This window comes from Mastacembelus armatus, chromosome 5 (assembly GCF_900324485.2).
Source record: "Mastacembelus armatus chromosome 5, fMasArm1.2, whole genome shotgun sequence".
In the NCBI taxonomy this organism is placed as follows: domain Eukaryota; kingdom Metazoa; phylum Chordata; class Actinopteri; order Synbranchiformes; family Mastacembelidae; genus Mastacembelus; species Mastacembelus armatus.
Genome location: NC_046637.1, coordinates 21,658,541 through 21,684,076, shown reverse-complemented (window position 1 = coordinate 21,684,076; position 25,536 = coordinate 21,658,541). Strand labels below are relative to the sequence as shown.

At 41.5% G+C, this 25,536-nt stretch overlaps 4 protein-coding genes and 1 non-coding gene across 10 annotated transcripts; 4 read left to right on the top strand and 1 right to left on the bottom strand.

The window, feature by feature from the left end:
* Positions 1 to 70: 70 nt before the first annotated feature.
* trnaf-gaa (transfer RNA phenylalanine (anticodon GAA)) lies at positions 71 to 143 on the top strand. Its single transcript has one exon. It is a non-coding gene; the product is annotated as a tRNA-Phe (tRNA).
* A 1,033-nt stretch (positions 144 to 1,176) lies between these two features.
* rab7a (RAB7a, member RAS oncogene family) lies at positions 1,177 to 6,194 on the top strand. 2 transcript variants are annotated; one of them, XM_026306972.2, is made up of 6 exons: positions 1,177 to 1,522; positions 3,165 to 3,227; positions 3,462 to 3,588; positions 4,165 to 4,383; positions 4,520 to 4,648; positions 4,727 to 6,194. In XM_026306972.2, the coding sequence occupies exons 2-6, from the start codon at positions 3,175 to 3,177 to the stop codon at positions 4,820 to 4,822; spliced, it is 624 nt and encodes a 207-aa protein (XP_026162757.1). In that variant the 5' UTR covers positions 1,177 to 1,522; positions 3,165 to 3,174; the 3' UTR covers positions 4,823 to 6,194. The 2 variants fall into 2 exon arrangements, with proteins under 2 accessions (XP_026162757.1, XP_026162756.1); XM_026306971.2 differs by having other exon boundaries at positions 1,178 to 1,518.
* Positions 6,195 to 6,374: 180 nt separating this feature from the next.
* Positions 6,375 to 8,651, bottom strand: hmces (5-hydroxymethylcytosine binding, ES cell specific). 2 transcript variants are annotated; one of them, XM_026306969.1, is made up of 7 exons: positions 8,534 to 8,651; positions 8,166 to 8,388; positions 7,840 to 7,983; positions 7,533 to 7,745; positions 7,125 to 7,279; positions 6,857 to 7,049; positions 6,375 to 6,765 (listed from the first exon to the last, which is right to left on the bottom strand). In XM_026306969.1, the coding sequence occupies exons 2-7, from the start codon at positions 8,352 to 8,354 to the stop codon at positions 6,580 to 6,582; spliced, it is 1,080 nt and encodes a 359-aa protein (XP_026162754.1). In that variant the 5' UTR covers positions 8,355 to 8,388; positions 8,534 to 8,651; the 3' UTR covers positions 6,375 to 6,579. The 2 variants fall into 2 exon arrangements, with proteins under 2 accessions (XP_026162754.1, XP_026162755.1); XM_026306970.1 differs by lacking the exon at positions 7,840 to 7,983 and having other exon boundaries at positions 8,166 to 8,644.
* Positions 8,652 to 9,019: 368 nt separating this feature from the next.
* Positions 9,020 to 14,240, top strand: LOC113129779 (tubulin monoglycylase TTLL3-like). Of its 4 annotated transcripts, XM_026305886.1 has the most exons (15): positions 9,046 to 9,127; positions 9,698 to 10,050; positions 10,163 to 10,249; positions 10,450 to 10,538; positions 10,648 to 10,810; positions 10,895 to 10,950; positions 11,092 to 11,220; positions 11,305 to 11,419; positions 11,513 to 11,617; positions 11,712 to 11,898; positions 11,991 to 12,139; positions 12,217 to 12,460; positions 12,976 to 13,235; positions 13,483 to 13,658; positions 13,748 to 14,240. In XM_026305886.1, exons 3-15 carry the CDS (start codon positions 10,183 to 10,185, stop codon positions 14,078 to 14,080), a joined length of 2,073 nt encoding a protein of 690 aa, XP_026161671.1. In that variant the 5' UTR covers positions 9,046 to 9,127; positions 9,698 to 10,050; positions 10,163 to 10,182; the 3' UTR covers positions 14,081 to 14,240. The 4 variants fall into 4 exon arrangements, with proteins under 4 accessions (XP_026161669.1, XP_026161673.1, XP_026161672.1 ...); XM_026305884.1 differs by lacking the exon at positions 9,698 to 10,050 and having other exon boundaries at positions 9,020 to 9,127; XM_026305888.1 differs by lacking the exon at positions 9,698 to 10,050 and having other exon boundaries at positions 9,020 to 9,127; positions 13,752 to 13,889.
* Positions 14,241 to 18,241: 4,001 nt separating this feature from the next.
* Positions 18,242 to 23,932, top strand: uqcrc1 (ubiquinol-cytochrome c reductase core protein 1). Its single transcript, XM_026308058.1, has 13 exons — positions 18,242 to 18,367; positions 19,461 to 19,601; positions 19,687 to 19,773; positions 19,936 to 20,065; positions 20,303 to 20,501; positions 20,738 to 20,817; positions 20,919 to 21,034; positions 21,319 to 21,462; positions 22,583 to 22,743; positions 22,873 to 22,958; positions 23,039 to 23,127; positions 23,253 to 23,328; positions 23,416 to 23,932. Exons 1-13 carry the CDS (start codon positions 18,305 to 18,307, stop codon positions 23,478 to 23,480), a joined length of 1,437 nt encoding a protein of 478 aa, XP_026163843.1. The 5' UTR covers positions 18,242 to 18,304; the 3' UTR covers positions 23,481 to 23,932.
* The last annotated feature ends 1,604 nt before the right edge of the window (positions 23,933 to 25,536 follow it).

The window sequence follows — 25,536 nt, the reverse complement described above, 5'->3', positions numbered from 1 at the left end:
ATTTGAGCTCTTGGACTGATTTTTGATATAATTATTGTCATTTTATGTATGAAATGTCTCCTTTTTCCATGCCGAAATAGCTCAGTTGGGAGAGCGTTAGACTGAAGATCTAAAGGTCCCTGGTTCGATCCCGGGTTTCGGCAGTGAGAGTTGGTTTTAAACCAACTATGACGTGACATTTCAATTCCCTGTTGAAATGGATTTTGTTCTCAGCTGACAATCTGCTAAGACTCTTGTCCTAGAATAATGTTTACTTATCAAAGGAACAACACGGTAAAACTAGAACTGGTCCAGTTCTTCTGAGTCCATCCTGTGGACAGTCAGGAAAACAGCTTTCCTCTGTTGCACTTCTCTATATCCATGGCCTCATTCCATCACTTGGTCTGCTGTTAGAAGACAGGCTGGATGCTGTTGATGTAAATACAATTCGGAAGTTAATGGATAGATAATGTAATTATGGAGAACTGGATGAAATATCTGCCAGGTGCCTTAAATGTAACTGTTTCAGTTCCACAGAAACATAATAGAGAGGTGTGAACGACTGCAGTATCAAATTACCCACATGGCTCTCACAGATTAATTGCTACAGGCATGCAGTGACAATTAAGAGCATGAACATACAAGACAGTGACATATCCTGCCAGTGCTTGTAAAATTCTGAAGTGACAGCAATTCAGAGTAAAAACAGAACATAGAGTTGGCACCCCATGCACCCCCAACCATATTACCTTCATTTTTGTGTTCTGTAAGAGGGTCTGGGGTTCGAATCCGGGAGCTTCTGTGTAGAGTTTGCATGTTCTCCCCGGATAATCCGGTTTACTCCCACAGTCCAAACACATGCAGGTTGTGGTTAGGCTAACTGCTGACTCTAAATTGTTCACAGGTGTGAAAAGTGACTGTTTGTTTCTATGTGTCAGCCCTGTGATAGACTAGGTGAACCAGGGTTCTTGTCTCATGTCTGCTGGGATTGGCTCCAGCACCCCACCACCCTGCATGTGCCAGGATGAGCGTTCGATAATGGCTGGATGGATAGATGAATGAATGGTTGGTTGGTTGGATGGATGGATGGATGGATGGATGGATGGATGGATGGATGGATGGATGTGTTTATTGTGGTTTCTGGGGCCCTGTGCAACAAGGCGTGACCAGCGCGTGACGTCACCCACACCGTAAGAGCTTGTTTTGGAGGAAGTGAGCAGCGCTCGGCTAGCTGCTAGCGCGTTAGCTTGACAGGAAAAAGCCAGCGTCGGGAACGGGATCAGAGCGAAACGGATTCGCTGCTGTCACAAGGAGGAAGAGACCAATCTGCGGTGGCAGTGCTGATTTTGTCAAACAGAGTTAGCTGCGAGACTAGCTACCAGAGATCGAGCTGTCGACGCTTTAAACGTGTTGCTTTGTTACGGCGGACATTTATAGGAGCTGCTAGCCTGTTAGCTAGCCTGCGCGTTAGCTAACGCTCCCAACCTAGGCGCAGGAAAAGTCCACTTTGGTATTTTATACCGCAGGATCATCTCCCAGGTTGGTATGTCGTGACTTTAGATCTCGGTTTTACTAACCATATACGTCAACAACATGTCTCTCGTTAACTAAGTTTCACGGCTGCCAATAAACCCTCTTCAGCTAACCGAGTGCTAGCTCAAATCAAGAAGTGTCACTGATGTGGTAAATTTTGGTGGACAGGGCATCCAGTACTCACTGGCTTTGATTGTTCAAGGAAATGAAACATTTTGCATCGTGATACTGTTTCCCAAGTTATGTTTGATGGCTTTCTTCTGATATTTTGATCTCCACACGTAGCGTCTATTCTGCCTTGCTAAATGTGTTTGATGTCTCCAAGGTAAAATGTTGACAGGACTAGTCTGTTCCACATTAATAAGTGTTGATGTTTAAAGCCACATAGGTCGACATGGTTGATCACAGCTATGTGTTATACCGGTGCTAATCATGCTTGCCAAGTCATGGTTGCGTTAGTCCTGTGTTTTTAAACCATGTGATCAGTCCCTGACACAGTGTCATGGGGTGCAGATTATGAGAGCCGCACACAAAGCATTATGGTACTTTTGTCTCATAAAGCAGTGATTATTGTATTCATCCCGGGCCTTGTGTTCACATAGGAGATGTTAAACTTTAAGTGTTATGTGGGAAATATATAATTTTCTCTGTAATGAGCTTTCCAAGGTCTAACCTGATTGGAACGATGATTTAAAGCCCATCGGTAATAGAGTTTGGACTTTGCTCACTACAGCTGTACGTGGTGGTTTGTTGTTGCCAAAGGTAGAAATGCTTACTAATGTCTAGAGCAGGAGAGGAGATAACAATAATCTACTTGTACTAATCAAGATCATCCATTATCAAATGTGATAGTGTGTAGTTTGAAAGGTTTTCATTGAATAAAACACATCTCTGCATGATAGTATGTGAAAATATAGTGTAGATATATAGTGGATTTATCAGTATCTTGGATTTATGCCAAGGAAGCTGACGTTAGTTATTAGGGGTAGGGAGAGTTGAGAATAGCTAAGGCCACTTTTCCCAAACTGAGCAACTACTATGTTGGTGCCGTATATTGATTATCACAGTCCATGGTCCCCTTCAGTATGTTGTGGAGTAACTGGGTGTGTGTCCCATTTTTGTTTTCCGTTTATTGTAATGTTCAGCTTGTTCAGAATTGTGATTTGGAAGTGGGACAATGTGTCTCCATTGAATGTTTTTCCTGAAGCATAAAAACTATAAAATCATTACTTTACAACAAAAGCAACCAGCTGTGCTGACAGAAATAACTCATAGCAGATGTCATGTCAACAATTCCAGCACTGCATTGTCCACCATTATTTTAAAACAAAGCATAGTGAATTGTTCATATCAAGAATTGTTAGAGCCTCCAATTCCAATCCATCATATTTTTATACCCATGTTTTTTATGTTTGCGAAGTGAAGGGGGACTCAAATAGAGGGGACTTTTATTTTGGTTTTCATTCCTAGAACCAGTCCATTTCTTTGGAACGTATTTCAAGACACACATGCACCTTATCATATTACACTGGAACCTGTTGGCCCATATCATAAGCACAGGTCTATATCCTTCTTGGTTGTGCAATTCCAGCACTGGTCTGTTTCTGTTAAGAGTTTACTGTCTTCTCCAATCTACCTTTTTGTCTTTTTAGCTGTGGCACAATGACATCCAGGAAGAAAGTGCTCCTCAAAGTCATCATCCTCGGAGACTCCGGGTGAGTGAGGTCAAAAGCTAAACCTCAAAGCTAAATGGGTGAGACAACAGTAAGGAGTGATGCCTGGAGGCTTATTGTTAAGGAAACACTTCACAACAATATAGAATCTAGATTAAGTATATGTTCACTGTAATACGGCAAGCTAGAACCCCTTTTTGCCTCTTACCAATCAGTTATTTAGTTTTAACCCACCGTATGGTCTGTATGATATCCTGTTCCTTTTTTTTTTTCTAGAGTTGGGAAGACCTCATTGATGAACCAGTATGTGAATAAGAAGTTCAGTAACCAGTACAAAGCCACAATAGGCGCTGATTTCCTGACAAAAGAAGTAATGGTGGATGACAGACTTGTCACGATGCAGGTACTGAGGAAATAATGTCACTAAACACGATTATCATGTCTCAAATAATCAGAGAATACAAATGATGAGTAAAAATGATTAATGTAAAACTTCTTAGATCTTATCACTTAGAATATGAATGAACCCGCAAGAGTTTTAGTTGTTTACTACTGAGATTATTCACTAATTTTAAAATAAAATTAATTTAAAATTCAAGTCAGATAATCCACTTTTAAGAATCAAGAATGTATTTTGTTTTGTTTTTTCCAATTCTGTTAACTGAACCGACTATTTCACAATCATACTAATTGTAAAATTATAAACTGATTTTTCTGCATTTTTAATCAGCACTTGCAACATAAGCATAGTTTTTGTTTTACGGAGTTACTTTTATCATACAATGTATAACTCAAAATTTTATATCCTCTACAAAGCCACAAATGTGAATACACTTAAATGGGGAGATCTAGTTAATAAGAACCATGTCAACCATAAAGACAAAGTACTAACTTTTACACTATTTATTTAATGTGATTACATTACGCTTATAAACACGGCATGTCTTTTCTTATACCGTTACTCAATTTTGTATCCCAGATTTGGGACACAGCAGGTCAGGAAAGGTTCCAGTCCTTGGGTGTAGCGTTCTACCGTGGAGCAGACTGCTGTGTCCTGGTGTTTGACGTGACAGCACCTAATACCTTCAAGACTCTAGACAGCTGGAGGGATGAGTTCCTGATTCAGGCCAGCCCTCGAGATCCTGAGAATTTCCCCTTTGTGGTGCTGGGCAACAAGATTGACTTGGAGAACAGACAGGTGGGTTGAGATGATCAAATTTATGTTTGCAGGGCTGTCTTTATATGCGCACAGTGTTTAATATTTTTATTTTGAGGATAGATTAATGTAACATGTAGATGTCTCTAAGTACAGTGCCATCTCCTTTGTGATTCAGGTAACAACTAAGCGAGCACAGGCCTGGTGTCAGAGCAAGAACAACATCCCATATTTCGAAACGAGTGCCAAAGAGGCAATCAACGTGGAGCAGGCCTTTCAGACTATTGCACGCAACGCTCTTAAACAGGTAACACGAGTCTAGCAGAAAAGTAAAATGTAATATGCCTGAGTCAGGTGGTCACTCACCTGTACTGTCTGATTTCAGGAGACCGAAGTGGAGCTGTACAATGAGTTCCCTGAGCCAATAAAGCTGGACAGGAACGAGCGAGCCAAGCCGTCAGCAGAGACCTGCAGCTGCTGAGGACACGGAGGATCATCAGAGGGTTGTCACTGCCCTCACTACCCTGTCTTGCCTTGTCTATATATCCCCTTTCCCATGGCCCACTGTGTTAATTCCTAATGCCTAACATAAAAGCAGCATCCCACTCATAGAGTATACTGCACACCAACATGCTGCACTCACCTCCTTATGTATACAAAACACCACATTTTCTAATATGAATCTCCTAGCCCAAAGAACACCTTAAGGAAACAGTATAGCATTTACTTGTGTGATGCATATTACTTCCCAGTGTTTCCCCATGTAGTTTTTCATAACGGTGGTGGTTTGGGCCAATCTCATTTTCAGTTCAGTGTATATTGCTGCTTTCACACCTAGTTTTGGTTCGAACTGCTTTATTTGGATACTTTAGGCGGTAAATCAAAGCATTATCTCTGTACATGTTTGTGTTTCTGAGTAAAGTTATTTAGCTTTTGTTTTTTTTTTTGTTTTTTTTGTTTTTCCTTTTCTTTTGCAGTGGTGGATGCTTTCTTACTTTCACAGCCCACCACCACTGCTGTATGAATAGAGGAAACACTGCTTCCCCCTTTTTACCCATTTGTGTTGTGGCTTAAATTTGTTTCACTCCCAAAAAAAAAAACTTGTTACCATGATTTCACTTTACCTCATGCAACCTTAAAAACAAATAAACTCGTGTAAACATGGAGTCAGAACTGAAGTAGTGAAGGATTGCAGTGCAAGGAGGTGCATGTGTGGCTCATATTAATATGCTGCCTGCTGATTGTCATTAATTGGCATAGTTTGAATAGAAAATCCAGTTCAATGACAAGTACTTCATACAAGTGTGTACAGCTTTTTTTTTTTTTGTTTGTTTTTTCCTTTTTTCCTTTTCCCTCTTGCACTTTACTGTCATCCACAATAACTGAAGACTTGTTCAGACATCTCATTTTGGAGCCACAATAAAAGTAATTGTAGCTCAGGTTGAGGACGTTGTGTGAATCCAGACTCAGTCCGTAACATACTGTTTGCTGTTCCTCTATTGGAGAAATGAAGGTTTGTCTTGTAATCAGTTATTCTTGGTACAACATTCGATGTGGCAGTCAACCAAATCAAGACAGTAAGTCATTCTACCTGATTGTCCTGGAGAGGAGTGAGATTTTTCTCAAGCATAAATATCATTCATAACTGAGTACTATTAGTTAGTAGATTTGTTTTTACCGTCAACTATTGCAGGACTTTGTATATTTGCAGACCTCTTGGTAATTGTGTGGGGAAGGCAAATCATTGTGTTGTAAATCTCCATATCTGACTCTGCCAGTTGCTCGTGTTGGCAAACAATTTAAGTGCTTGACATTTCTTTTAACCAATCAGATCTTTCTCTGTTTGTATTATGTTGACATTAAAATATGTTATAGATTACAAGATAGCATAGATACTGTAACTTTAAAAGAAAAAATAGGGGAGGTATTGGCATTCATCATTATATTATGATAAATGCATAGCATCTACACAGTTTCAAAATGTCTTTTCGTTTCAAGTAATAAGGGTAATAAAAATCTTGAATAAAGCAAACTGTGTTCATTTCTGACATTTATTGATGAAACTTCGAACAATCAAGCAGTTTCTGTGTGGGCACATTTTTATCCCATTAACATTGACTTTATCAGTACCAAAAAAACCTAAACATACAACAGTGTTTTGTCCTGTAAAAACACAAATTGAATAAATGAGACCTCAGTGGTCTTTTAAACTGCAGTTTTCAATCCCTGCTCAAAGCTTTAGTTGATTCTTGGTTTCTTATTGGCTCCATGAAGCCACTGCTGAAGACTTCCTGTAGACTTCTGAGTCTGTGACTTGCTTTCGTGGTCTTTAATTTCACATGTGTTGGGGCCCTTCCTCTTTAAAGGTGAGCCGCTCATCAACCAGCTCTTCATCATCTTACTGCCAGCTGTGGGTTTGGACTCCTAGGGGGTCAAGGGTCAGTCAGCTTCCACATCTAATCACCTGAAAACTGGAACTGCATAACAAAACATTGTACAACAAGAGTAGGAATACCTTTTTGCTGTGAAGATCCACTGGCTGAAGGCACTCAGGAGAGTTGTTGCGTGAGTTGCTGACTAGTGAAGACACAGGGTGAAAAGTCAAAATGTTTTTAGACTGGAGCAGTTTCAGTGCATCTAGGCACTTCACCTCTCCATAATTTAGCCACTTCCTCACTTCTTCCTCTCCATCCAGAATGGCTGGCATCCTAAAAAACAAAACCACATAGTAAATCAGGATTTCGTACAGGCACAAATGCAACATGAGCGTTACCTATTCTTACCTATCATGGATGCTTTGCAGGTTTGGGGAAGCATTCACAGTGATTACACTGTATGAGTACAGGGGTTCTCCACCACCTGGAGGATTCCAGCAGTCAAACAGTCCTGCCATAGTGAGCAACCTCCATCCAGTCCACTCACCTGGTGCTTCTCCTTCCTGGTCAACACACAACAAAGAGCAAAAGGTCTTATTAATATTGAAATTGTGAATGTATTAGTTTATAACAGTTCACAGCCTGACATTAATATTGCACGAAACACCTGGTGGACACATGCACATTTTGCCTGGGCTCGTCTCCCACACAGCAAATTTTCAGCTTTGGTAATCTCTGCAATAGCTGCATTCTATTACTGTTCTGAATAAAAGCAGATGGTTGTGGTGGTTATATTATAGAGAACCCAATACAAACCTCTGCCAAGGCCTCTCTAGAGCAGGCTGTCTTTAAATTCCCCATATTGTGAGCTGAGCCCATGGTGTCCTCTTGATCCTCTCTTTTGACCTGACCGGGTCCCCGAGTCTGCGGGAAGTAGATGAAGAAAGGCTGCTTGTCTTTCTCCATCTTCTTCCATTCATAAAAACCATCGGCCAGGATGACGCAGCGTTGTCCTTTTAACATGGGGTCCTTTAGCGATAAGATAAAGTGATTTCAGACACATAAAACATACCGACAAAAGCCGAGTAGCTTGCCAGCCAGCAGTGTCTCAGACTGTATGCACCTTATACGATTTCTTCTCCAAGATATTCTCACTGCGGCAGTTGCTGGTGCTGTACTGCATCTTGCTCGGGTCATCCTGCTTGAACCAAGAAGGTACCAGACTCCATCGCATGGAGGCCAACACACACTCATCCACCGGAGCACTCTGGAGACATCATCAAACTATTAGCTGATCACTAGTTATCTCACCGCCTGGAGAGTCAGCGAACTACGTCGCTTTTAGGTGAGTCTCCACGTTACGCGGCAAAAGCTTGTCTATCGGTTTAGCTCCTTTAACATAAAGTTTGTAAATGTCACGCAGACGCGGAAAGCGACAGCTGATTTTACCTTGTCAAAATGCCTCTGGGACAGCAGGACGGGACTCATGGACTGGGGGCTCTTGTTGTAAGAGGGTCGGTATTTTTCCGCATCTCCATCCCTCCAGCGGGGCTGTCTCCGCTGCCCTCCCCGACTTCTGTAGGAGCAGGCACGACTTATCTCGTCAGGAGCGAGAGTGCACGCTGTTCTTCCACACATTTTACAGGTAAAACCAGATTTTTTTTTCAGCCACCTGAGAAGGGTTTGACATACAGTAACGTCAGGTTAAGCTAACCTAAAGCTAACTTGTTAACTAACATGAAGTTAGCATGTTAGCTTCAGTTAATTTCAGGAAATATTTATTTTCCTATTGACCGTAAAGACACCGTTAGGCTTACCTATGTTCACGTTTTATGGTATTAAATTTGCACTTGTATAATGTGCAGCCTATGTACGTGTGTTCAGCTAAGTCAATTATTTGAACGTCAGCCTAGACTTTACCGGGGCGGAGCACGTGACTCCATGACGCAAGGAGCCCCTCCCTCACGTTCTTAAGCGTATCCAAGATGGCGACAATGAAAAAAAATGTAACTAATTAGTATTAATTAATTAGCATTTTAAAGTACATACTCTAAACTTTTAGCCCCTACGTGTAGTTAAAATCTGCTTATTAGTTGTGTGTATTCCACAAAATAACATAAAAACCAAGTACAAACTCGAACCTACTCACACCTACAGGATAAACAACATGTCATGGTATGATGTTAATTTACGTTGTGCACACGTTAAGCTACTGTAACTCTGGCTTTCACGGATGAACTAAGTTACAATGTAACTAGTTAACTAACTAGTTTTAACATCAGACGTTTGCCAGTGGTTGCTATGGTTACAGCAAGCAAACAGGTAGAAACTCCGGATCACTAGCGTTATGTGCTTTCTTCCAGTGAAAATCGACCGGCCCCGAACTTAATAAAGTCCATGGACCTCAGCAGGTAACATAAACAAACATTTAACCAAATGCCAAACATTTTTTAAATTTTATTTTTATAGTTACTAACATTTAGTATCCCAGTAGAAGTGGTGTTGTACTTTGCCAGTTAGTTTAGCCAACCCTCCAATAGGTAATGAGGAGGGTGTGATTTGCTTTGGGGAACCAGTGATGAACCTCAGTTGAACTTAAAACTTATATTTGTTGTCTGTGGTGGCTTAATAACAAAAATATAAATGTTTGGTGTGTACTGTGGACAGGCTGACGTGATCGGTTTCTATGAAAAATAAAAACGTGGGATTTGAATGAGCATTTCCTCTTGCTTGACATGTATCAAATTCCTCTGTTCAACAGGTAGTTACTTAAAGAAAATTAGAGTAACACACTACCTGTGGTGTTAGGTGCAAAGCTGACAGATGTAGCCGGTCCTGCACAGCATCCTGAAAAATTTTATATTCCGATGCACTTGGGCAGTGCAAGAGATGCATAACATTTTGACTTTGAGTCATTGCATGTACAGACACTATTTATGGAACATTTTGTGCACAAATGCTGATGACTGCATACTCTGCAGAGGTTGATTTCTGACCTTAATATGAAGGTCAGAAGAAAAGGTTCCTCTGAGGAATGAGAGCTGATGTCCACATAGAGGCCACCAGGTCCAGACAGTCTGCCCAACACGATCAGGAATAGCCCCAGGTTACTGATAGACACAGCACACCCTGCCCAGACAGTGGTGAGAGAGAGAAAGCAAGCAACAAAGGAAACAGTTATCTGAACATCCCAAGGACCACATAAACTCTACTCAAACTACTCAAAATCACTGGGGTGTATAGTCAAATGTTAATCAGAGAGTGACCCCATCAGCATAACACAGGATTCTCCTACTCCTAGTCTGCTACTCCTGATACAAATCTGGCCCATACGGTATGTTCATTTATGATAAACACAAAAAGATTTTAATAAAAAATGACAGATTGGCTTTTTAATATTGGTTTTCAGGGCTGTTGAGTTGTCCTATTTCTAAACTGCATTACAGGAAAAAGTGAAGTCCCATACATGGATCAGGTTGTTACAGCTTCCGTCCATCAGTACAACCAAGATGAAACCAAAAGCTCACAAACAGGTAGGTAAAGTATACCCTGCAAGTCAACAGCTAACATGCTGAATGACATTACTCATTCATCAGCTATAGTAGTCCTCATACTGCATAGTGAACAGCATGATCATTTTAGTTTTATAAAGACAACTGAAAGTTTAATTTACACAGCAAACCTCAAATTTGTATGTACTGCACATGTGTGTTTTTAACTGCACCTTCTGAAGGCAAAGGTCAACGTAATTTTGTCAATCTACCTGTTCTTCACCCGGAGAGACTAAAGACAGCAAAGGTCCTTGTAGAAAAAGCTGTGAAAGTGAGTTAATGTTACTGGACAAATACAAAACATGTCTGTAGTTTCACAAATTTATAATTATTTCAGAAATGTATCCCATTATTTACATATCTGCTTTCATTCCTCCTAGATGCATAAGGTATTCTCTGTCCAGGGCCCTTACCCTGTTATCAGGGAGGCACTGAGGGCCAGAGGATGGGTTGAACAGCGAATGCATCGCTCAAACCATTGTGCACACCAGTGTCACAACAATGACAGCAGAGCCACCTCTGTTGATGCTGCTGATAGCGATGGTGAGCAGGAAAAAATGTCAACATTTTCTTCTTTCCTCTGAATACATTTATATCTTGCTATTGATTAGCATTGCTCCTTCTCAGACAATTCAGATGATGTCGAAGAAGAGCAGGATCCAGATGGACTGTATGATCTCATGGTAAAAGTATTTATATTTGTAGGCGGATATGGGATTGAATTGATACATTGCTAGCTTTGATTACCATGTTCAAATAACAAAATTGAATAGGTTCACAGATCTTACTGTAGCTCTTGTTCTTTCCAACTTCTCATTCCATAGTCTCGCCTGGTGCGCAAGGAAATTGTTTATTTTTATTGGACAAACCGTAGAGATGCCATCAATACCAACAACTTGCAAAAAGAACAGATTACAAATCATTTTGCAAAGGCTGGTAGCTTTACCACCAAGGTAAAACTGTTATTATTACTGCAAAAGATGCCTCAATGGTCTCCCTGTCACACCCACTGTGATTACTCCTCCTTTCTCTGATAGGTGGGGTTGTGTGTGAACCTGAGGAACCTGCACTGGTTTGACTCGGCTGACCCAGACACATTCTTTCCTCGCTGTTACAGACTAGGAGCACAGGATGAGAAGCATGCTTTCATTGGTCAGATTTGATCCTTTTTTCACTTTAGCACTTCTGGCACTTTTCTACCTGCATTCATAAGTTAGAATACTTAGCTCTCTGTCCTCTGTGTAGAGGACTATAGGAGGACAGCCTGCACCAGTCTATTAAAGTACATCGTAGAGAAGGAGCATGGTGTTCAGGGAGAAAGAAGGAGCCACAACATTGCCTCCATTGATGGTATGATCATCTCTCACATTTGCTGCCACTGACATTGCACTTATGCAATGTAGCTAAATAAACACAGCCATAATTTTGTTTTCTTCCTCTTCAGATCAGAGAAAACAAAGTAAATCTAAACCAATGGTCCTTTCTCAAATGATTGACTGCGCACTCAAAGTATGCCAGGAGTTTCTGGAGAGTCTGGAGCACAGAGACATAGACATAAGCTTGGATACAGCACAGACACTTACAAAGGAGGAGTGGGCGAAGTTTATTGATAGTTACTACCTTGTTGTTCAGTGAGTATAGTGTATGTGTTTAATAGAGATTAAAAAAAAACAAATTGTTCTTTAGTACTGCACAGTAGTGTTCTGTGTGTTTTCTTGCTCAGTGGTGGAGCAGAGCTAGAGAACAGTGATCATTTTGTCAAGTGCTGCAAGACCATGCTGCAGAGAATGAGGCAGGTCAGTCCACAGCTGGACATAGATGGCATGCATAATATCTGGATCATTAAACCTGGAGCGAAGTCCAGGGGCAGAGGTGAGACCTAAATCACTACAAGACAGTATACATAATATCTGACAGTCCTGGCTGATTAGTTGTTTATGCCTTCAAAGGTATCAAATGTGCCAAACATCTGGATCACATCCTCAGACTGGTTAACAGTGATACAACCCTTATGAAAGAAAGCAAGTGGGTTGTGCAGAAGTACCTGGAGCGTCCCTTTCTGGTCCATGGCACCAAGTTTGATGTGCGCCAGTGGTTCTTGGTCACTGATTGGAACCCTTTGACTGTGTGGTTCTATAAAAAGTGCTATTTGCGCTTTTCTACACAGCCTTACTCACTAGATACACTGGACAGGTAAGACAGACTGATGGGAGGCAAATGAAAAATGAAGAAGAGGAAAAACCAAATGAACACTCAAATAAAAATGGGGAAGTGAAAGAAAAAAAGGCCTTTTATGATCATGCAAATCATTTGTGGCGGGAGATCTAATTTTACATCCATGTGTGGCCTGTTTAACGGCCGGTAGACATCTCCTATGGGTATATTTAAATTTGTGTGTATTTGTTATCTTTGACATCTGCTATAACAAACCTTAAGCAAAATCAAAAGCTGCAGACTGTTTTTGAATCATCTTCCCACCAGATGTACATCTACTAAGATTCGGTTGAAAAACCACATCTGAATGTGTTCACACTTCTAAGGAAAATTAGATACTGGGTCTCATAAAGTAAAAAGAAGACAATGACAAGTGTCAGTTAATGGTAAATGGCTATATGTGATGAGGGATAAAGTTGTTCTAACTTGGCTGTGACTTGGGTATTCAGACTACATGAAAATAATTTTGATTTCTCTTTACCCCATTCACTTAGTTCTGTCCACCTGTGCAATAACTCCATCCAGAAGCACCTGAGGCCCTCCCAACAACGACACCGAGGCATCCCAGCAGACAACATGTGGTCAGATGACCAGTTCAGGACCTTTCTATCCAACCAGGGCCAGGAAGATCAGTGGGAGACTGTGGTAGTCCCAGGCATGAAGAAGGCTATCATACATGCATTACAGACAACACAGGATCTGATGGAGTCACGCAAAAACACCTTTGAGCTCTATGGTGCTGATTTCATGTTAGGTAGGATGGAACCACTGCTAATGACAAACATGTTACATTGCCTGTGTTACAAAATTGATCTCATGCTGTATTTTAAAATATTGCTGTATTTTTTTTTAAGGAGCTCCAAAGTTATATATTAAAATCGAATAACAGTAAACACAGATAACTTCTAAATCAAATTGCATTTTAATATTTCCATGCAACTTTGTCAGGTAAACAAGAGATAATCCTCATCAGTTCAGGGATTTTGATTGGTCTTTCTCAGGTCGTGACTTGCGTCCATGGTTGATAGAAATCAATGTCAGTCCCACCATGGCACCATCCACCCATGTGACAGCCCGCCTCTGTGCTGCTGTTCAGGAGGACACATTGCGTGTTGTTTTGGACCGGAGAATTGATCGCACTGCAAACTCAGGAGATTTTGAACTCATATATAGGCAGGTAAGGTAGAGTTTTTTCTGCTTTCATGTCATAGTATACAGTGGATGAAATTGTAAAAGTGTTACTTAGATGTCACTTCGTGTCTCTAGGCAGCAGTAGAAGTGCCCCAGTACGTCGGAGTCAACCTACTTGTTGAGGGCTTCAAGATCAAACAGCCCTGCCCACTTCCTCCACTGAGGTCCTCCGGTCTCTCTGCACCAAAACACCGGGGCCTGGTCAAGGAGAAGGATCCTGCAGTGGAAAAAGGAAAACCCCTGCCTAAAGTGTTGTTGAAAAATGCAACGACTCAGCTCAAAACCATGAGATGCAGTGCTCCACTACCTCACCATCTTCCTCCTGAGCCAACTGTGACTCTGCATATTGAAACCTTAACATTTCATCTTCCCAGTGACTATAAACAGGTCCATTCACTTTCTCACTAGTGCCCAATCTCTGTCTGTATTTCTGTGGAAGAGAAGACCAGAAGTATCAAAAGTCTGCTCGAAGTCCAACCTTGCCCCACAGAGAAGCATGAAGTTATTTCTTTGTGATTGGATATTATTGTTTCAAAATGGTTCAGACAAGCATCCACCGGTTTTTGGCCTACCTCATAATAAAGTCAGAAATTAACGGATTTCGATGTCGTGTTTTTCTGTTTTTAAAGTGTACCATTGTATTGCCAGTGTGAGGGCCTTCATTGGTCTGAGCCACCACCCGGGCCTTTGTCAAATGCACCATCTTGTGTGTTGGTGATTCTATCTGCTTCCAAAAAGCCATCAGGTGAGCATGAGTGGCAAACCTGTTGTGCAAAGGCAGGTGTCAAATGAAAGTATGCTACAGTAAACACTGAAGGGTTTAAAGGTTGTTTACAGCACTGCAGACTTTATGTGACAGGTAACAGAAAAAAACAAACAAAATTGAATGGTCATTTACAGAAGTATTTTGATATAACTTCATTCCAGCTAACAAGGGATATTTTTGCATACCCTGTGTAAAACCGGAATCGGAAGCAGCAAATCGCTCCAAACCAAACTTGTTGCTGATGGATATTTCCTCCATTTGTTTCTGCAGCCTTGCTCTCTCGGCACCGAGATCTTCATTATGGTTCAGGGCAAGATCAAGTGCAGTAGGCTCAAGAGTGGGGCAGTAGTCATGATCCTAAACACTTATTTTCGTATGTTGTTAATAGTCTTTGTTACAATATTAACATACAGACGCTCGCTCGGCGGAAGTTGATAACGCGTCATAGATTCCACCGGAAATGCGTCAGGCGCTACCGCGCAGCAATACGCCATTACACCACCGAAGAAGAAAAAAAAATAAAGGCGATGACGACAAATAATGACGCAATGGCTCCATAGCAACAGTTGCTAAAGGGATTCAGGCCAGCGTTCGATGCCTTTCATGTGTGTTCTAGATTAAGGCTTTATATTTGAATGTAGACCTTTGAGCAGATGACGCAATAACCTGCATGAAGCACTGTGCGAGTTATTGTTACAAGACCACAACAGTTAGAACTACTCCAACTTCATAAAAAGCAAAGCAGCAAATCTGCTAAACAACAGTGAGAAAACAACAGCAGTCACTATGGTTGAGATATACCAAACGCAGGAGACAGTGGAGCTTAGTGTGGAAACACTTCGTCCCGCTGTCCAGGACTTTATTGAAAAGATAAGGTGGGAATGTTTCAGAGAAGACAAACACATTTTGGCCCTACTGGAAAATAATGTTACGGACCTAATCCAAGTGTTGGCCCAGCACATCCTGGCAGTTATGAAGAACACAGCTGCTGGCATTTGTAAGGAGCGTGTGCTGTCCAGTCTGAGCAACACACTTCCCCAAGCATTTGCTGAGGCACTTGATGTTACAGAAGAGGTCCACGGTGTCAGCTCAGAGCACCTAATGGCCCTGCTAGCTGAGGAGGTCACAGAAGTCATCAACTATGTCCACTCCACTGACGAACACATTGATGTATGTGCCCCTCTCCCGGAAAGACTTGAAGCCCTGGTTCAGCATGCCTATAAAATGTTGAAAGAAATGGGTAAGATGAGAACCCAGTGCACACCACGACCACAAACATGTAGGCAGAGAAATGTGGTGCGCCCATCGAAGTATGACCGCCAGACAAGATCATTGGACCTACCTACCAGGGAGAAATTGTCCGTAGCATCAACACAGTACAGGGACAACATTGTGTCGACAGTATCTGAGTCTGCCCAGGACATGATAAAGAAGAAGATCAGTGAAATCACTGAGCCTCTTGTGGATGACACGTCAGACCTTCTTCAGTTGGAATCTGCCTCCTCTCCGGAGGTAAAAATCATTGCAGACGACATTGCTGAGGTACTTGTTGACCAAGTTCTACATTTGGAAGAGGAAAAGGCCACAGAAGAGCCCAAGTGTAAATTTTCTCTGGACATACTCATGACAAGGATGAAGACTTTTTTTGCAAAGATGTTTGCCCAGGCTTCAATTCATCAGATCATGAAAGAACTGAGGAACCGATTCTTTGATCACACCCCAGAAAACAAGCAGTTAATGCAGTCTCATATGGCTCAGGTTGAGTCTCTGCTGCAAGTAAATGAGGATGGGAAACAGGTCAACTGGTTAACAGATATTTCCAGGGGTAATGGCCTGGCGTTCTTAAGGTCTATCAATGACAGGCTCACCAAGTTTGTCGAGGATTTAACATCCAAGGACATCGTAGTCCCAGTTGAGACGAACCAACAATCCATCAAGGTGTTTGTCACTGCACCACGTAAAGTCATATACGCTGACATAAAGACCAGACTGTGGCATTTCATTGGACAGATGAGGCTGTGGTTGATGTCTCAGGCTGACAGCCACGTTGAGAGGGTGATGACACATGTTGAACAGGACACATGGGCAACAGTGGCTTCCTCACTACAGAATGAGACACCTTTCCACTGTGATGGCAACGCACATGCAGAGATTCAAAAAGAAAAAGTCAGGGTCATTGTTCAGAAGCTGTATTCACGACTCTTGAGGAAAAGCAAAATGAACATCTTTGCAGAACATGACACCATCACTGAGCAGCTGTTCAACAAAATATGGGCTGCAGTCAATTGTGAAGACTTTTACATCACCGACAAGACATTAAAACACCTCGACAAGACCATCCACAAGGACCTGTGCAGTAGTTTTGGCTGTTCAGACGCTGTGCTCCTTGCCCTCTTTTCTTCGACAGTATCTTGTAATTATGTGGCCTCTCGTTTCAAATTCCACCTTATGAAACCACTAGAAACCAGCAACATCTACAGTTTTTTCTCCAGTGTGGGCAGGTTCATCATCAAGCCCTTCATAAAGAAAAACCGAGTGTGTTTAATTGAAATACCATCTATATAACATCTGTTCAGTTGACCAGCTGATGTTTTCCTGCCTCAAATCCAGGTCACTTCCTGCTCCTTTGGTCTCTTCTGAATAGAGGCTGTAGGAGCAGGATGTCACTTAAATATGGGGCAGGATTTGAGATTTCGGGGGTATAGTTCAGTGGTGGGCAGCGTGGTGGCTGGGTTCGCAACCCGGCCTTTTTGTGTGGAGTTTGCATGTTCTCCCCATGCTTGCGTGGGTTTACTCCGGGTGCTCCGGTTTCCTCCCACAGTCCAAAAACATGCATATTAGGTTAATTGGTGAATCTAAAAACTGGGTGGTATGGGTTTACTCTGGGTGCTCCAGTTTCCCACATTTTAAAAATAAATTCAGTATTCAGCATTTTCAATTATAAATTGATTGACTATAAATAAAAAATAAAAATAAAAACTCAAGTCCTTATTTCTCTTGTCATGTTGTTTCAGAGATGTTAGAACAAAGTATGTTAAGCTACAATATGTTTCCTGTGACATCACCCATTTTATTTCTACACAACCAAATGAACTTCTAGAGCTGCTATTGAGCTGTCACGCTAATAATAACATAGAAGGAAAACAGTGTTTAAATAGTTTCATACACACGTTTTAACATAAAATTCTACATTTTCCTCCGTGTCAGTGGAAAATTTAAAAAATGCATGAAAATCTGAGGTTTTTGGCTTGATTCCTGTGGTTTGTGGAAACAAAGGCCTACAGGTCGCTTGTCCTCATAACAGGAGTTGCAGAGCAACATTATTCCTATCTTTAACACCCTGGTTCACTGACACTTTGTTGAGATAAGTATCATATCTGCCTCACATCAGAGATGGCCAACCTTTGTACAGGTGTAACCAAGAAACACAATATAAGTGTTTTCAAATGAAAGTTTTCTAATAAATCTGACAATACATGAAATAAATGTAGACCTTAATAATAGTCAGCAACCCAGAGGTTTCATTTGCGTAGCATTGATAGTTTTAAGATATTCATTTTTTTTTTTTTGCATTTTCTCATAGACTGCCATTCAAACTTATAATTCATAAACACATTTATCAAAAAGAGTCATTCATTCTAAACATCAGTGTAAAAAGTAAAAGTAAAATGCTTTCAGCAATCATATGAATGACTAGTGAGGAACTCCTCCATAAAGAACAGAACATGATGGAGCTTCACTCTGGTCCACACCTGGTGGCGATATTACCCATCTCTAGAGGAAATACACATTTTCCAGTGGCGGTGAAGAAGAAGCGACAGACGCGGACATCCGGTGAGTTCTGGTCCTCGTAACCGTGCAGAGAAATGGCGGCGTCTGTGTGCAGAGTCGGGAGCACCGTGGGTCGAGCCCTCGCCAAAACCCGCAGTGTATGTACATAGTTAAAGGTTAAGCAGAACAACGTTTGTAATACTAAACGACTCTGAGGGATATTACTACCGTTCCTGCTTTGGTATAAAGTTTAAAAAACGAAAATGGAAAGGGCTGCTAGCTTTGTTAGCAGCAGGCTAACGGTTAGCAAACTGGTTCGTGAGCTAAAGTGAGAGCAAGGTCACCAGGTTGGTGAGGCAGTGCGTCTTATCGCTGCTCATCCTGGGTCACACCGTCTGTATTCGAGTGGTATTTAGATTTGCAGGTCGTCGCTTCAGGCGCCTCTGGGCATAGGCAAGGTCAACAGTTTGTCCTCAGTGTTGCTGCTATCTTTGGTTAGCATGAGGCTTTGAGTGGACCGCTGCAGCTTTTGTTTAGCATCAAATCATTTATTGTTTGTGAGTTTTTCACTGTGTGAGACATGAAACCCGTAGTGTCGCTGGTGAAACTGGCCGGACTGATGCCTACTTCCACATTTAGCTTAAACAGCTAGTGTTTCAGATGTCAACGTGTCCTAAACAACTTTGTCACAAACATTTGCGATTTGTGTCAAACATAATTTAAATGTTCGAAATGACTACCTGAAAACTTGAATATTTCCAGAAGGACGTCCCATTATATCATGGTGCAAGACATTGTGTTAATATCTGAACAGATCTGGTAAGATAGGTTTGGTTTTGTCATTTGGGAGGATTGGAAGGTGGAAATGGACTCAGTTTCAGCTGCCGATCTGGTTGGTGTTGTCCTCGGTTTAAAGCATCATACAGCCTGACTCACTAAACCCGCAGAAAATAGCACTCCGACCACATAATTCACAATGCTAGGTAATGAGGGCTATATTATTTACGGCTGTGTAAGTGCAGTACATAATAGTGCTTGAAATATAACCCTCCTTGCCATACGTTTACAGGTAAATGGCACAAGGCACATCATTAGTAATGTGTAAAATATTTCTATTTGATATTTTCACGTTATGAAGTTGAAGCAAAAATGAAAATGGTTCTTTGCGGAGCTTAATGTCAACAGAAAGTTCTATTTTTCTAAGAATTTTTAAAGGAGTAGTGTTGCCTCTTGTTGTCTCTACCACTGTAGCCAATCCTGCTGTCTCTGAGGCGTGGACAGGCCTCTGTCAGCTATGCTCAGAGCCTGGTGGCAGCCCCTGAAACCCGCCTCACTGCTTTGGACAATGGCTTGAGGGTCGCGTCCGAGGACACTGGACATGCCACATGCACTGTAAGAAAACAAACCATGTCTTAGCAGAAGGTTATTGCAGGTAAACATTCCCCTCCCCGTTCTTCACGTCTCTTCTGTTCCACAGGTTGGACTGTGGATCAGCGCTGGCAGCCGCTATGAGAGCGAGAAGAACAACGGAGCAGGCTTCTTCCTGGAGCACATGGCTTTCAAGGTAAACTTCATGGTCCTACCTCTCCAATGCACTCTTTTTTAGGCATTCCATCTGAGTGCATGTAAAATATATCTGAGAATGCTGCACTTTTTCATTACATAGTTTTTTTTTTTTTGTTTGTTTTTTTTTTTTTTTGTGTGAATATTTCTTCTTGCCACCCAGGGAACAAAGAAGTACCCTCAGGCAGCTTTGGAACAACAGGTGGAGTCTATAGGTGCTCACCTGAGTGCCTACACCTCCCGGGAGCACACTGCATACTACATGAAGACCCTGGCCAAAGACCTGCCTAAAGGTAAGAAGACCTGCCTGGCAGTGAAGTAAACTGATTGATTGATTTCAGCGATGTCTTTGTAAAATAAAACCCATTATAATTTTGAAGTAAAGACTGTAAGAAAAGTTCAAGGTAGATTTCATGGCAATTCCAGTTATTTGGTCTTAAACTGAATGGAGCAATATTTAAAATGTTCACTGTTTTTAGAGAGTGCAAATCCCTTCTTGCTTGTGAACAGTAATTTTTTCTGTTTCCCAGCTGTGGAACTGCTGTCAGACGTGGTGCAGAGCTGCTCTCTGAACGAGGCAGAGATCGAACAGCAAAGGACTGTGGCGCTGCGTGAGCTACAAGAAGTTGAGGGCAACCTGCAGGAAGTGTGTTTAGACTTGTTGCATGCAACAGCCTACCAGGGCACTCCTCTAGGACACAGTGTGCTGGGACCTTCCAGCAATGCCAGGTAAGAGGAAACGTATGCTCACTCACAGAAAGTCCATTTTAACTGTAGTTACAATATTATAGCAACTTGGAATTGTTTTAATCTGAAGTACATTTTTGTTTCAACACACATTTTTAACATAATGCAATTAAAATAGTTGTTTTTAATGTGTAGTATTTTCATGCCCATATCAGTTCCACATATTGGTGTCTATGCCCTTGTGTAAATGAATAATAGCTCATATTCTATTCTGCCAGGACTCTGACCCGACAGGACTTAGTAGATTATATCAACAGCCACTACAAGGCCCCTCGCATGGTACTGGCTGCTGCTGGAGGTAGGTCCTCTTCTCCTAACTCGTACTGTGAGGAGGTACTCTAGTGTCCTATAAATTTCTACTTTCCCTTGACAGACTTGGTGTGTGTGCTTCTTCTACAGGTGTGAACCATGAGGAGCTGGTCGGTTTGGCCAAATCTCACTTGAGTGGAGTGTCTTTTGAGTATGAGGGAGATGCCATTCCTGTATTGTCACCCTGTCGATTTACAGGCAGTGAGGTGAGATCTGTGGTTGCACTGAGGAGGTCATGGTCAATGGTTTTTTCCATTATCAGTTTTATTATATGATACCTTTCCCAGTGTTCTAACCACTGTTTTCACTAACCATTGTTTTAATACATTATGAATACAACTTTGAGAAAGTAACTAAATGTGATTTGTATGTATAACAGAGTAACATGGTAGTTACAGACTGTTTTCAGATTGACTGAAAAGGGAGCATGGTATGGGGTATTTATAGTTGGATGGCCTTGTTAATCTGTTACCTTCTTGCATGTCCTCAGATCCGTGTCCGTGATGATGATTTGCCTCTGGCACACATTGCTATTGCTGTGGAGGGGGCCAGTGCTGCCAGCCCAGATGTTGTGCCACTCATGGTGGCCAACTCCATCATTGGCAGCTATGACCTCACCCATGGAGGTGGAAAGGTTGGTGAAATATGTTTTTGGCCTGGGGAGTTTTAGTATATGCAGCATAGAAAAGTTAAATGTGAAAAAACTGACAGCTGTAATACCGCATCAACTTTTTTTTTTTTTTTCTCCTTACTGATTCTGCACCGTCCCCTTTAAGCTTTGCCCACTTGAGGTTGTTAATGTCTTGAGTGGCCATTATAGAGGGGTACATTATGATCCTCACTGAAAACCTGGGTCAGAGGTCTCACCCACTGCCTCCGGACCTGTCGGGAGGAACAAAACCAGAAATACACTGATGCTGAAAAATTTGTTTACTCATGGAGCAGCCATCCTTGGATAAAATAGTAGCTTTAAGTGTTTTACAGTGTGTAAAATTGAATCTATCATTTAAAATCTATCACTTTTTGAATTCAGTTTTTATGCTACACTGTAAGACCGTAATAGGTACATTCATGGTACACTTACGGTTCTTACACTTTTCTGATTCCTAGATTTAGCGAGTGAGCCTTTGCATTACGATACCAGTCAAAGTATCAGCTCCAGAGAACATGGCATTTTAGCTTTCTTTTGTCTTTACTGGGTTTCCACCTTGTTTTACTTGCCAGATATTAAAGATGATTTGTAGCTTTAAATGTAAATGATTAATAAACTGATCAAAGACTACTCCATCATCATGTTAAGTTTACAGGGAAACAGCCATTACTATATCAGTACTCATTGTGAAATTATGACAGAAGTCAGAACTTGCACAAATAAAACAATGTTTCGCTGATGAGAGAACGGTCTGCTATGGCACCCAGTGGATCATGCAAATCAGTGAAGAGCAGGAGCATGGCCTGAGTCTAGTCTGGCTTCTTAACATTTCAGTGTGGTTGACTGAGTTTAGGGCAGGGTTCACCTTCCTATAACTGAGTAGGAAGGAAAGTTTTCAAAGACATATTGTACATGGATATTTTTACTAATGGTGTAACTGTACTGTTAGAATGTGAAACTTTCTTGATACTGAAAGCAGGTCAGCCAAACACCACAGGTATATTTCAGTCTGCATTCTGATTGTGTATATTCCCACTCTGCACATTAAGCAGAGCTTTAAAAACAGTGGGATAACAAATGTTCTCCTTCCTCTCACATGTAGCATCTCAGCAGTCGCCTAGCTCGCCTGGCCGTAGAGAAGAACCTCTGCCACAGCTTCCAGGCCTTCCACTCTTCCTACAGTGACACCGGCCTACTGGGCATTTACTTTGTGGCTGATAAACACCACATCGAAGACATGATGCACTGGTCCCAGAATGCCTGGTCAGTAATGCCTCCACAACAGAGGCCCACTCATAGTGCACAAAAAGCAGAATCTGCCACATTAATTATAATGTGCATCTCTGTTATGCACCTGCTCAGTCTCATTGCTCAGTGTTCTGCTCCCTGTAGGATGAACCTGTGTACCACAGTGACAGAGAGTGATGTAGCCAGAGGCAAGAACGCTGTGAAGGCCAGTTTGGTCGGGCAGCTCAACGGTATGTCATGCCTTTGATGCATTTAAAACATCACACACATGTAGACCCCCATGAATCACAACACACCTTCTGTCTTTTAGGAACAACACCAATTTGTGATGATATTGGTAGACACATTCTGAACTATGGGCGGCGTATTCCTTTGGCAGAGTGGGATGCTCGGATCGATGTGAGTTGACTTTGATGTAGAACTCTGCTCCTGTTTGTACAACTGAAAGAAAAAAAGCTCTGGTGCTCTCTGCCTCAGCAGCATGATACAGTGCCTTTTCAAAGTTCAAAATGTTTTTCTTTCAGGCTGTGACCCCCAAGATGCTGCGTGATGTTTGCTCCAAATACATCTACGATAAGTGTCCTGCTGTGGCAGCTGTTGGTGAGTTCTGTAGTCCTTCTGTAACAAAGTCAGAGCCTATTCTCCAATGATTTTCTCTAATCTGTGCCTTCTGCCTCTGTCCACCAGGGCCCATAGAGCAGCTACCTGACTACAACAGAATGCGCAGTGCCATGTACTGGCTCAGGTTTTAAGATAAGTTGAAATTTTGCTCCATGTGTCCATTGTTTGCTCATCTTCCTCCTCAACGTTATTTTTCTTCAGCTGTCACTATCAGAGTGAACAACTGAGGATTGTCCACATGTTGGTTTGACAGCACAGGCCGCAACCACTTCTTTCTCTCATCACACCTGCTGAAGCCTGAGTTAGGCTTGAGGGGGGCAGCCAGTTTGCACAGATTAGTCTGGTCAGCTTTTTATTGTACCACACAGATCCTCATCATCCGGTACTGACTTGCAGAAAGAACAAGTGTAGTGGGCGGACTCAAATATAACAAAAATCACTACTGGACACAGTACAGCTGGTACAGAAAATAACCAGTTTGGAGCAAAAGTATATATTTATCATTTGTGTAACATTTGTTTGTGTCCTCTATTGTACATAACAGAAACTCAATCTGACAAAAATAAAATACTGTCAAACATTGTGTGTTTTTTCTCATTTATATGTACGATAGATTTGTGTCTTTTCAAGTACACATTGTTATATTAATTATATAGTTGTCTTTCACTTAGCAGATCGTTTAAATGCGTTATGTAACCAAGGACATCTCTGTTTGATGCCAGGTGACATTTGTGTGACCTGTGTTTGTTGATCTGAGGGTAAATGAGAGAGCTCGTAATCTTAAAGACCCCTGGTGTCCCAACCATTGTAATCAGCCTGTACTTGTAACATATTATTAGTCAGATGGGGATCATTTCCCTAATGGGCTGGACTGGAAGTGGCTCAGCAAAAGAGGTAGGTTTTGTGTTACTGAGTCACCCTCCTCAGCCATACAGCTTTTTCCCTGTTCTCTGGAGGGTTTTCTTTGTTCTTGTGTCTGTATGTGTATATATATATATGTGTGTATATTGTAAATGTAAAGTTTTCTTTTTTAACTTGGTAGATAGGCTGCTTGTTCTGGTCCTGGAGATTTATCTGTAGCCTGACTATTCAATTACAAATGTAGTAAAACTACAAACGTAAGACACAGTGGATGTGCCCTTTGCCTGACAGTGTGTTATTAAGATCCTAATAATGTAAAACTAGCCCTATTCATGATTCTCCAGTCTGAGGCCCATGACAGCTGAACAGCAGTTGAGAGGCTGTCATGATTATCTCTGCTGAAGATAAATATTTTTTCTTTCTCTTAGCCTGTTACTTGTTCAGTGATAATGTTTATTCTTGATGGGGAAGGTATTATGCTGAGACGAAACAGGCCAGCAGATTTTTGGACAAGACAGCAGGGATGTCTGGTGGTTAGAGAAACAGTCCAATAAGTGCACATGATCCCTGAGACTTTGTGCCTTCTTAATGGGAGATTTTCTGCCTTTTCACTTTCCATGTTCTGTTGTTAACATGGCCCATGTTTCCCCTCGTATAGATGCATATGCATAGATGACAACACATTAACTCATAAAACCATGATGAGAAAGTGAACTGTTTGTGTGACAAATGCTACTCTGATGTAAGACTAATTTTTAATTTGCAGTTCGTTGGTACTTTTACCTTTTGCATGGAGGTGTATTTTAACAGCGGACTGAGGCAACTATCCAATTCATTATAATTGCGATAACCATTGTGTTATTTTTAGAAAGAGAAAGACAGCAACAAGCATGGAGGAAATGAGATGAAATGAGGGGAGGGTGATGGGGTGTAGAGGCAGTGTCACCGACGTGGGCTCAGGCAAAGTCAAGGAAAAGGCAGAAGTCCAGTTGAGCATCCAAGTGCGTGTCACACAGGTCGCTCCTTCAGTAATTTAAGGAGTAGCAGCTCAAAAGGAAGATACAATATCAAAGAATATCTGAGGGTCACAGGGAAGATATCGTTACTACAGTCCTGCTTTAGAATAGAGGAGAGACAAGTGCCTTTTTTCAAATTACTAATTTTTCACAGGGGCAACACTCAGTAAGTATTAATTGGGATTATGACAATTGCTTTATCTTTACATAAGTCAAAAATTATTGCATGATTTAAAATTATTTAAAATTTGACAGAATAGATCATTTAAAAGAGAAGTGAGTAAAGGTGTAGATTTATAATTGCCTGAGG